This window comes from Gossypium hirsutum, chromosome D07 (genome assembly GCF_007990345.1).
Source record: "Gossypium hirsutum isolate 1008001.06 chromosome D07, Gossypium_hirsutum_v2.1, whole genome shotgun sequence".
Classification (NCBI taxonomy): domain Eukaryota; kingdom Viridiplantae; phylum Streptophyta; class Magnoliopsida; order Malvales; family Malvaceae; genus Gossypium; species Gossypium hirsutum.
In genome coordinates this window covers 1,028,022-1,040,909 of record NC_053443.1, presented here as the reverse complement: position 1 = coordinate 1,040,909, position 12,888 = coordinate 1,028,022, and the positions used below count along the sequence as shown (strand labels likewise).

Sequence of the window (12,888 nt, the reverse complement as noted above, 5' to 3'; positions counted from 1 at the left end):
AAAAAAAGTAAATGCTAACCTCTATTCATATAGGAAGTGTTGTATTTTCTTTTAAATAATTAAAATTTCAATAGTAATGTTTTCTCTTGAGGATGATTAAAACAAAATAACCTCAATATGTAACAACGAACTTATTATTTTTCTTTAAAATAACTTATAACGTTTAAGTTATTTGAGTTTGATTTAATTATTTTTGAAGCGAGTATAATTTGAATAATTTGAGCTATTGAATGAATAAATATATTTTTAGTATTTTGATATTAATTTATTAATTTATCGAAATATATATATATATATGAAATGAGCTCAAGTTCGAGTTTGGATATATAAATCATGTAAACAAACTTATAATCGAGCTCAACTTGAATAGTTCGATTTTGTTTTGAATCAAACTCAACCTTAGATAATAATAACATATTGAGTTCAACCCGAAGTTCAAATAGCAAATTTTGAAACATGCTTAATTTGGATCATGAACTTTTTACTATTAGAGTTGGATTTGACTCGATTATTATTAGTTTTTTTATAAGAATGGGTCCGAAGGCCACTACCTCAATTAGAGAGAATAAAAAATTATACAACTATGGATATCGCTTAGATACTCAATGTCAAAAGATGATTCGACTCGATTATTATTGTAATCACAAAGGGAAGAAATTTAGAAGGGAACAAAAAATCTATTTTATTTTTGACAATTAAGACATCACAAAAAAATAACAAAATAATTCACAAAAATAGAAAAAAAAAAGTAGAAAATACTAAAATAAATAAATAAAGGGAGTTTTATATAATCCTCTAATAATTTGTTTTACTACTAAACTTGGTTAATTAAGCAGCCTAAAATCACAATGATACGAATCCAACGGCTCTTGTTCATCACCCTTACTCTCATCACAATCATCTAACAGCTTTGTATCTACACACGTCAGCATCTGGGCCCTCTTCGCTTGTAGGTCCCAATCAGTAGACCCCACAACATACAACATAAGCCCGGCACAACAAACTTGGGCCGAAAGTAAGCCCAACCAAAGCCCCGAGAACCCGAATCCGAGATAAAATCCGAGTCCAACCGCAACGGGCATGCCCACTAGATAAAATGCACCAAGGTTCACGTTTGCTGCGGTGGAAGGACGTGCGCTTCCTCTAAGGACCCCACATCCAACGGTCTGCGGGCAGTTCCCGAGCTCGCAGAGCCCTAGGATGGGAAGGGCGATGGATGTCAAACGTATGATCTCAGAATCTGATGTGAACATCATGGCCCACTTATCTTTCATGGATGATGCGAAGGTGGATGCTGATAGGCCCGTCATGGTAGATACAAACACCGCCACCACAGCGGATAACCGCGCTTTGTAAGGACGGTTAGCCCCTAACTCGTTACCAACGCGCGTTGAGACCGCGAAACTGAGTGAAGAAGGGAAAACGTAAATAAGCGACGTGGTTTGAATCAAAATCCCCATTGAAGCAACCGTCGCTTTTGGATTTACCAAAAGCCCACACAGAACAATCATAATCTCATACCACCACCATTCTAAACAAACCGAAACACAGCTCGGCGCAGCTAGCTTAAGCAGCGGCCTCCAGCCGGTCAAACATTCGAAACTCGGTTTTTCCCACGTGGGTTCATGTAAACCGGCGGTCCAAACGTAAACAACAAGTGAAACAAGGACGAAGAAGTTTGATATAGAAGCGGAAGCCGCTACGCCGGCGACACCGAACCCGAACTGGGAAACGAGTAATAAATTGATGGGCAAATGAAGGACGGTGGAGATGAGTGTTGATAAAGTTACCGGATGGGTAATACCTTGTGCACGAAGGTAAATGCGGATGGGATGAAACAATGATTGTGTAAATAAATCCGGTAAGGCAAAAAACAAATATTTTTGACCAATACGAGTAATATTAGGATCTTGATGAAGATAAACAAAGATATTAAACATGTTCACCCAAAGAAATGATATTAAAATCGATATAAATAATAAAAAAACAATGTAACGATGAAGGGTTAATGATAAAAGTTTGGGTTTTTGAGCACCGAAAGCTTGTGAACAAAGTGGTTCCATCCCTAACGCGAGACCTGATAGAACTGAATAACCAGTAATGTTGGCAAATGCTATGGCTAATGAACCGGCGGCGAGTTCTATGTCGCCCAGATGACCGAGGAAAAGCATGGAAATGATTGAACGTGAATAGAGAATGAGACCTGTTAAGATTATAGGAAAAGCTAACCGCAACACTGATTTAGTTTCATTAATGATCTCTGATACTGAAAGATAGTGTTTTTCTGGGTCTAGAAGATGGAAATAAAGATGGGTTTGTTGAGTTTGGTTACACATGGTGATGATCAAAGGGTTTTTTTTGAGGGTTTGTTTTTGAGCTGAGATTATACATACATATATATATATAAACGTATGGAGTTGAATTTTAATGGGGGGTAATCAAATAGGTAAAGGACCGATTTTGTGTAAAAATATAAAATTGTTTACTTTTTTATTAGTGGTTTTGTCGGATTGGTTCAATTTCCGATAAGTGAAATGCTGTAATTTTACGAGATATTGCTCTGTTTTTTTTTTTTTGGGGGGGGGGGTGATTTTATGTTTACTTCTTTGTTTTTACTACGTAACATTATTACTACAACAACCAGTATTTTACTCTCTTTTTTAACTACTGGATGGTAATTTTGATTAACTGGAGCTCTATTGTAGTGAAAATGACATGTTAAAAGCTTAAGAGGGGCGTGGACTAGGGTTACGAGAGAGGATGAAGAACTGAAAACAGAGTAGGGATGGAAATGGATAATGTGAATTAAGATAGTTTTGGATATTTATATATATGTTTTTATAAATTTGGATGATATTTTAATTTGGTTAAAATATGCTATAGGTTTCTATACCTTTCACAAATTTAGAATTTTATTTTTGTATTTTTATTTTTAAGAATTTAGTCATTTTATTTTTTAAGTTTCAAAATAAAAATTCAATTGTTAAATTTGGTTAGTTGGTTTCTCTATGCATTTAGGGTTAGCCTCAATGTTTCGTATTGAAGCATGAGCTTTGTATGAGGAGTTCAAGATTGCTTGGGATAGGGATTTTGAGAGGTAGAGATTGAGATTGATAATTGTTTGCTTGTTGAATCAGTTCATATCAATGGTGCGACTCGGTTGAGATTGGTTCGAGAAGATGTTAATAAAGCAGTTGACCACATGGCAAGGGTCCAAGGGTTTACTCTGGACCGGTTAGTTCCTTTTGAAACGCCACCGGTCGATCAACGGTATTTTAGAGGAGGATCGAGCTTTAGTGTCAGGATGTATCAATTGATGGTTGTTCAATAAAATATGATGGTAGTAAATTAACTTAAAAAGTCACATAATTTCAACAGTGTTAATAGTTAGACTTAAATTTTAAAATATAAAAAGTAGAGGAACTAAATTCTAAATTTATAAACAATATAACAACTATAACATATTTTACTCAAGTGGAAAAATTATTGTTTAGTCCCCTTGTAAATGATGTAATTATAAATTAATAACATTTTGACTCTCAAAAATGAAAAAAATTGTTTAACCCCTTAAAACACAATAAAATAATAAATAAATATATGATAAAATAATACTTTAATCTCCTAAAAAAATAGTATTCAATTGGGTCCAAAAGTTTTTAACTTTCATTTTTTGGGGGGTTATTAACGCTGTCTAGTATTAATTACCCACAAATTAAGGAGAAAGGTATCCCAAAAATTACATACTTTATATTAACTGTTGAAATGAAATGTTGGTATTTAGGTTATCAATTGATTCATTTAATTCTTTTTGAACTAAATGTCCATTAAATTAAGGTTTGAACTTTAACCTACGTTTTAAATTAGGAATCGCCATGAATGATGGTTAACGACAAGCTTTGGGATAATTCTCTGTTCAGTCCCTATACTTTTTATATACATTTGAAATTTAATCTATCTATTTTCAATTTCACTAATATAATCTCCCAACTATTTAATTTGATAATTGAATTTCAGTTGACAATATCATCAAAAGCTTACATTACGTGTCATTTTTAAAATAAAAAAAGTACCAACTTTCACTTCGCTTCTCTGAAATGGCATTGAAGAACCTTGCAACTTTATATTCAAAATAGAGAACCTTACAACTCGATTCAATATTTTTATTTGCTTATTTGACCTTTCACACTTGAATTATTGACCACTTGAGCAAATTATTTTATTTAAAAAATACCACATAATTGAATTCAATTGAAATCCTTTGACGGTATTCTTAGTTGGACTTCAAATTATTAAATCCCTGAGAACTAGAAGTAGAGGGACTAAATTTCAAAAGTATGAAGAGTATGGTATTGAAAGCATAATTAGACCACTAGATTTTTACATGCACTCAAAGAGAGCTGAATATGTGTAATAACTACGTGATCAACGGAGGACAAAGAGGCAGCGTAAAGATTAAAAAATAAGTTGACATTCATCCCCCTTTTACTTTTACAAATTTTTACTTCACCCCCATAATATGCACAAATTCTTATATATATATATATATGATAGAGATACCGGATCGATTCAAAAAGTTATATGCATGACAAATACAAATATTTTGATAAAGTCAACGGTTAAATTGTTAGAAGTATATGGAAGGGTGTGAAACTACTTTAGTTTCATACTGATATAAATGGGTCCATATATATATATATTGTACTTGTCATGCATGTAATATTCAGAACCTATCCAATATCCTTATCATATCAATTTAAAATATTGTTTATATTAATATATATTTAATGGTTGAAAACTTTTTACATAAAACAGATAGTTAAAAATTTTTAATTTATTTCAACTTTGACAGACATTATCTACATGAATGGAGTATAAAATATAACGGTTCAATTATTTAAATATTAATCGTATAAAAAATTACAAAAAAATTACATTTGTGTAAGCGAATCTCTCCTATCTATATATATATATGGTGCAATATATATGCAGCAAATCATTGATGTTTGAAGGAGAGACTAGTGATAAAATTGGAAGATGGGGTATAGAAGGCCAATATTCTCATGTTATTTTCCTTTTGGAGTTTACAATTATAGTACAAATTTAATATATGTCCAATCAATTAAAATTTAATTTAATTCAAGATAAATAATAACAGAGTAAAAATTAAAATATATACAAATCATAATAGAATAAATTTAAATAAGGCTCGTACATGATGAGATTTAGATTATAAATAATCATAATGTTGTTATACTATTGATATGGTCATTTGATGCACGATGACAAGTGATCGATGATCATTTCATGAGTTTTACAAAGTCAAACAACCTAAATTCATTCAACCTAAATTTGAAAATGACTTGAACCCAATTTTGAAATGACTGGATCATAAAATAATTTGAACAAGTAGCATGAAATGATATGAACCAACTGTCAAACTTGAATAATAAAACTTGAAATGACCTAAGCTAAAAATGATCGGACCCTACCAACAAGTGATTGGAAGAAGTGGAAGTAGACTTTTTTCCAAGGTATTTGAATCAACTCAAACTCGATATTGCTAGGAGGACATTGCTTGAATATTATCCCCGGTCCGAGCATGACTAGGCTCAAATCGTACGACATGTGATGACAATTGTGGTTATACCAAAAAAATGATCCAGCCTTAGAAACCCGATTGACAAACTTGGCCGAACCCAAAACGACCTAAATCCAAGTTATCTCAATCTCGAAACAATCTAAATTTAAAAATAATTCAAACCTAAAATAATTTTAAAATTTTAAAATCGAAATTGACATAATATAAATGAATTTGACTCCGAATCAATCCAACTCCTTCAACTCACATCTCCAATTTTGAGCAATGTGCAAGAAAATTGGAGTTCAGAAAATAGGTTTTAATGCCTATCAAGCATGAATTCTTCTTGTAGTGGTATGAATTTGGTCCCACTATATATGATTGTTTTTATTCCAAAATTTTGTGTCATTGAGCATGTATGGTTATGAGGGTTTCTCTCATTACCAAACTTAGAGAAAATCATGAGTTTATTTCTCTTCTTTTTGCTGTCCTAAAAGTGCAAAACACTGTTTTCAATTGCTTCTTGAATGGTTGGAACATTGAAATTTAAGTGGGGGGATGCCCCATTTGATAGTAATAGCTTTCTAACTGATCCAACTTACTAAAACTACTACATTTTCCAAACCTTGTGCTTGAAAACAGTTTCCAAATAATGCTCCAATTTTATAGTTAATTTAGATATGTTTTTTTTATATATATATAAGTGAAGGAACAAATTTGCTTAAGGTTTAAATATGAAATTATAAGGTTTTCAAAACTAGATTTGTAGTTGAATTGGTTTCATCGATTCAATTGGTTTGTCCGATTCAATTAAATAAATCATTATAAATTTGTAAAAAAAAATGTATTAATTCGGTTCAACCACATTGATCCATATCAGTTCTTGAGTCAACCAATTTAAAATCCCTCTCCAAATTAGTGTTCCGGCCAATTTCTGGTCCAATCGATCAGTTCAGTTCAGTCCAAACAACCTTGACCGAAAATGATGATATAATCGTTATCTAAAGGGGAAAAAAACATTTTATATATCCTAAATTATGTCATATCACGTGGGTAAAAAATATGTAAAAACAATATTTATTATAAGATTGAAAATTTAAATTAAGCTTTAATTCAAATTATATTTTAATTTATAATGTTTTAGGTTCTAGATTTTTATTTTATTCATATAAAAGATAAAAACACACTCATAATAATATAAATTAATAAAAATATTAAATTTTGATAATTTTTCAATTGAATTAGTACTTGATTAACTCGTAGCACCAAAATAAGGAATTGAATAATAATATTGACGTTAAAAAGAAAAGTTTAAAATATACTAAAATATTTTTCTATTTGTCTTGACTTGCATGGAGTGATGATTAAAATTCTTATTAGACATCCATTCGATGCGAGTTCGAACTATGTTACCTTTTACCATCCGTATTGTATATAAAAAAGAAAAGGCTTTTCTATAATATATACCCATATAATTTTTTATGTAATTGAATTAAAACGTTAAAAAAATAAAATAATAATTGAAGACCACCAAATTGTTTCCCTTTCCCCATCTGCTATGTGCATGGGTCCCTTGTGCATTATTTCCAACATAATTTAGCAGATAACTTAAAAAACATCTTCAAAATTAAATATCTTAAATTGACTTTCTTTAGGATCACTATGTGATGCCAATAATCACTTCAAACTTCACTTTGAATATGAAAGAAAAATTAAAATATATACTTTGTCTCCAACATTCCCTCTCCCCCCATCACCAATCACCATTATTTTCTTGGAAATAAATTTCTACAACCTTATTATTTTACTACTTTAATTATGAAAAACTATAAATTAATCATTAATTTTATCGAAATCGATCAAATTGTTTTTTTTTTACTACTCATTCGTTAATTTTTTAACAGAAGGTAGGCATAGGTCATTTATTTTAAGTCAAATTGTACAACAGGTTCCTATGCTAAGCATTTGATTTCCAATCAACCATTTTTTCCAAATGTTTTATTTTCTTTCATTTTATTTTTCGACTGTACTAAGCAAACTTTTTCTTCAAAATTATCATATTTCTTACCAAGCACATTTATAGAAAGAAATTTTTTTATTTTTCTACCCTTTTAGTTTTCCATCTTTTCAATTTTCTTCCACTTTATCAAGCAAAGGCTAAATCCCAAAAATGCAAGTATTGGGACCTTTTGTACAATTTGTCCTTAAGGGTTTGCTTGGTTGGGTGGAAAAGTGGAAAGACCGATAGAATGAGAGAACGAAAAAGTAGAAAAGAAATAATTTTTGAGTATTTTTGGTAGGAAAGAAAAGCGAAAGGAAAAAAGAGAGGAGACAGAACAATTTTCTATCCTAATGCATAAATTGGAATGATAAGAGGAGAGAAAATGAGCGAGAAGCGTTTATTAGATCAAAATTATGCATTTTTCAAATGTTTTATTTTCTTTCCTTTCGTTTTTATACTTTACTAAACAATAAATAGAAAAGAAATTACTTTTTCTTTTAACTTTTTCATCTTTCCTTCCAAACACACTGATGGAAAAAAATATGCTTTTCACATTTTTATTTTTCTATCCCTTTAATTGTTCATATTTTCAATTTTTTTCACTCTATATAAAAAAAAAGTCTAAATCCCAAAAGTGCATAGTACAAGACCTTGTGTACAATTTGACTTTAAATGAACAATCCAAGTCAGTTTTTATGAGTGACTAAAGAATCAACATCGATAACATTAATGATCAATTTATAACTTTTTATAATTAATTAACTAAAATAAAAATTTACCAATAATTTTACATACCCTTCGATTATTGTTTTATAATTACAATGGTAAAAAGATAGATATCACTACAACTTACGAAGATTTGCTTCTAGATTTCCATTTCTTCATACATACATACATGCTTGCATGCATGCATGCTAATGAGAGAAAAATATATATAAGGTAAAGTACATCTAAAGTGATTAAACTATTAGTAAGTTATAAAATGATCATTAAATTAATTGAAAATTTTCATTTAAATAATTGAGTTGTTAAAATCATTAATGTATGGTCTTCTCTATTTGCACTGCCTGTACCAATCAATAGCTCTCCTTCCCTTTCTCTTCTATTGTTTAGTTTTTTTTTCAATGAAACAATTTTGAACATTACGAATCTACAAATTGAAATCCAAACAACTTTCTTCTCCAATCTCTGACACTAATTATTAGATCAATTTGGACCTAAGGTATGTTCTTCCATTAATTCATTAATAGGGTACTGATCCATTATACTAATCGTGAAATTGTCGCTTGCAGACTTTTTTTTAAATAAAAACCCTTAACAACCTAATGACTTGATTAAAAAAATTTTCAAATAGCTAAAGACTTTCGAGTAGTTCAGTAACAATTTTATAACTTTTTAAAATTGAGTGACCAAAACACAAATTTACTAATAGTTTAGTGACCTTAGATGTATTTTACCCAAAAATTTATATACATATAGGATAGAAGGGCAGTCACGAGCATAAAGGCAACGGCAGCATATCAGTTGAACATAAATAAACCCAACCTTAATCTCTGATCTGATTTTTCCTTTTACTTTTCTTTAAGTAATGATAACAACTCAACAACTTGATCAACACAATGCAGCCTTTGGTTAATCTTCTGCAGTACCACTACTTACACCCTATACATACATTGCACGTTGTAACTTGCTGGATTAACATTACCTTTTAGGGTTGCCTAGGGTTACTTCTGCACATACATATATATTTTTAAGATTGTCTAAAGCTGACCTTGATAATTAAAATTTAAATTAATCTAACACTTTAAGTTAATTTATATAAACTTTAACTATGAATCTCAACCTGATTCAATACAATTTGAATTTATTTAATTTAAATTTGAAAGTATCAAAATTTAAAATGAGTTAATCTTATAATGAATTGAATATAAGTGTTACTCGTCAAATCCTAATGATGAAATCTGAAATGATCGATAAAAGTATCATTGAGGCTCTTATACTATAATTAAATTATATTTTGTCATCTCTACTCAAAAAATAAGTATATTAGTCTCTGTACATTAGACCAAAGAGTAAACTAGTCATTCTATTAAAAATTAGCCCATGTACGAAAATATGAGTCACGCGTGACACATCACATGTAACATTTCTGGTTATTTCATCATCTACAACAGTTTTTAACAATAGAAATAGATGAAATTTTTAATAGAAATGACCAACTTGTTCTTTGATCTAATGTACAGGAACTAATTTATTTTATTTTTCAGTAAAAAGGGTAAAATATAATTTAACTCCTAGTACAAAAACATCCATAATACTTTTACCGAAATAACCCGAACTTAAAATAACTCACACTCGAATTAATTCAATCTAGACTGATAAAAAAAACCCAACCCGACTTTGTGTTTAAAAGTGTAAGTAATGGTCTACAAATAAGAATCTGATTAAGATACTGGCATCACAAATGGAAAAGCTAAATGTCGTAGATGGTGGGGGTAGGTCCCATGGACGAAGTTGCGGCTGCAGATGGAATGCTTGAAGGAGAGAGTTTAAGGAAATTAAGCAAAATACTTTAAATGGAAAAATATACTTTTATATATATAGGAGAGGGATCTATTTACACATATATAAAATTAAATATATATTTATACGATTAAAATTTTAACGATCAATTATTAAATTTATTAATATAATTGTACTTGTCATATATATAAATTTTTATAACGATCTGATATATCTAATAAAGTTAAAAAAATTAATTTACATTAAATTTAATATGCATGATATATATATAAATGAAATATAAGATATAATAATTAAATCGTTGAAATATTAATTATATAAAAATCACTTCAATTTTAGGTCAATTGTAACTATATATCTCCTTTTACATATATATGCGCTTGCTTTAACAGCGCAATTTGCATTAACGAAAAGTGCAGTTTAATATTGGATGTTGACGCCAAACCAAATACAATTGTTTCCTGGCTCTTCTAACTTGTCTTGACTCGAGAAAGCTGACCCAAAATACATGATAAATTAAATTATTTCCTTTTAAGAAAAAATGGGTTAAGTTACGGATTTGAACTCTTTACTATGCTTAAATTTGATATTTAGATTTTATGTTTTTTTTATTGTTATCATCTACTTTTATTATATCATTAGTTAATTCAAATAGTTATCATGTTAACTATATTAGTCAAAACGTTAACATAAATTTAAAAATATACACAAAAAGAATTCATGTCAATGTGATGTGTTGGACTTGGAAGGGTGTTTTTATTAAAACTAAAAATAATTAACAATATTGACTATTTGCAATGATGTCAAAACTAAATCAGAACAATTGTTCGAATCAGAAATTGATAGTTCAACAGATTCAATTGGATATAAATCAAATCACTGTGAACAAGTAAAAAACTAGAAATTTGTATAAAAAAACCAATGGTGCTATTAGTTGAACCGGTTTATGAATTTTTTTTTATTCAATCATTGTTGAATCGGTCGAACCGAAAATTGTAATTTGATCGCTTTAGCTACCGGTCCAGTTTCGACAGGGCTAGAATGGTTGTTAAAATCTCTAGTGCTTCTACAATCCCCCTTTTGTCTTTGTTTTTTACGATTTTGACTGTTAGGACTAGCTAATAATGGCATCATAAAAAGTAGTTAAATCAATTTGTGACAATTATAGAGACTAGACTCACTTTTGAGCAGAATAAAAGGACTAAAATCATAATTTGACAAAAAAAAGTATTATAATACATATGAAGATTGAATCATGCTCAAAAGCCAAACTATTTTGAAACAGCTATATCAGGCGTTATCCTTTTGAGGGGAGAGGATTCCTGGTTCATAATATATATCAAAAACTCAAAAGTTAAAATTTGCAGCCCTTGCTGGTTCAACTATCAAAAGCTATATACATACATATATAAACACAATAGGCACGTGGATATGTATGAAAGGTTTTATATAGGTGCTTGCCTAATACGCACTGGCAAAGCTCATATATATATATATATATATTCCACCATTTTGCAAATTATTTTAATGATGCAGTGAACCTGTAATATTCGTATTGTTATTTGCATGCAGACATTGATACGAAACGCAACATGGAAAAGAAAAAAAAACCAAAGGCCCCTATGAATATGAACAATAAGCTTTGCTTTGCTTTATAAGGCAATATGTATTTATATTAGATATATGATTTTCCTAGTATTTTGTATTCAAATATCCTTTGTGTATGAGACTTGAAATCCTATCCTTATTGGTGTTTTCTTCATTGAACTGGAACCTTCTAAAAACAGGTCCCCCTATAAAGAATATTAAAACCAAACAGGACCAATTTGTAAGAGACCCACACGCATGCCCATAGCCCACGTGGGGCGCATTTTCTGCACATGGTTTGTGAAACATTCTTGTCTTTCTTAAATCCCCCACCTTTATATTTTTCTCTCTTATTCTAATATAATTGGTAAAAATATTATGGAAGCCTATATGAGGAGTAGTATTACATTTTATTTTTTTATTTAAAAAATAAGTGAATTAGTCTTTGTATGTTAAATCAAATATTAACTGGTCATCTTGTTAAAAATTGATCCTTAATTGTATGTCAACATGATATACTCATGGCATGCTAAGTATCAATTATTTGTTATGTGGTGTTTTATCGGTAGCTTTTGTATGGTATTCTCTTTTTGTGTTAGAGGGTCTTTAATCAATAAAATTGATTGGCTTAGTAAAAAAAAACAATTTGATAAAATTTTTAATAAAAGGATCGGTTTGCTGATCTTTAATCTAACAGACAAAAATTAATTAACTCATTTTTTGAGTAGAGGGGGTAAAATACAATTTGACTCCTAGTACAAGGGCCTCTATGGTACTTTTATCACATACTATTATTTCCATCCCACACCGACAAAATTACCATGAAGGTCTTTGTACTAGAAGTCAGATTGCATTTTGCCCCACCTACCAAAAAAATTGGTAATTTAGTCCCTGTACATTAAATCAAAGAGTAAATTGATCATTTTATTAAAAATTTTATCCATTTTTACTGTTAAAAATGGGTCATTGTATGTCAATATGATATGCACATGGCATGCCACGTATTATATCTAATTATTCTGTTAGCCATGCTAGTTTTTAACACTACAAGTGGATAAAATTTTTAACAGAAATGATCAATATACTCTTTGAACTAACGTACATAAACTAATTTTTCTATTTTTAAAATAAAAAAGATAAAAAATAAACTAATTTCTAATATAAAAATTTATATAATATTTTTATCATCGGATGGCAT

At 29.7% G+C, this 12,888-nt stretch overlaps 1 protein-coding gene across 1 annotated transcript; it reads right to left on the bottom strand.

Moving 5' to 3' along the window:
- Positions 1 to 714: 714 nt before the first annotated feature.
- On the bottom strand, positions 715 to 2,376 carry LOC107932203 (protein DETOXIFICATION 51). Its single transcript, XM_016864154.2, has one exon. It carries the CDS (start codon positions 2,334 to 2,336, stop codon positions 825 to 827), a length of 1,512 nt encoding a protein of 503 aa, XP_016719643.1. The 5' UTR covers positions 2,337 to 2,376; the 3' UTR covers positions 715 to 824.
- Positions 2,377 to 12,888: the final 10,512 nt, after the last annotated feature.

Excerpts from the sequence above, each read along its gene's own strand:
- LOC107932203 (XM_016864154.2), bottom strand. The coding sequence starts at position 2,336 with ATGTGTAACCAAACTCAACAAACCCATCTTTATTTCCATCTTCTAGAC.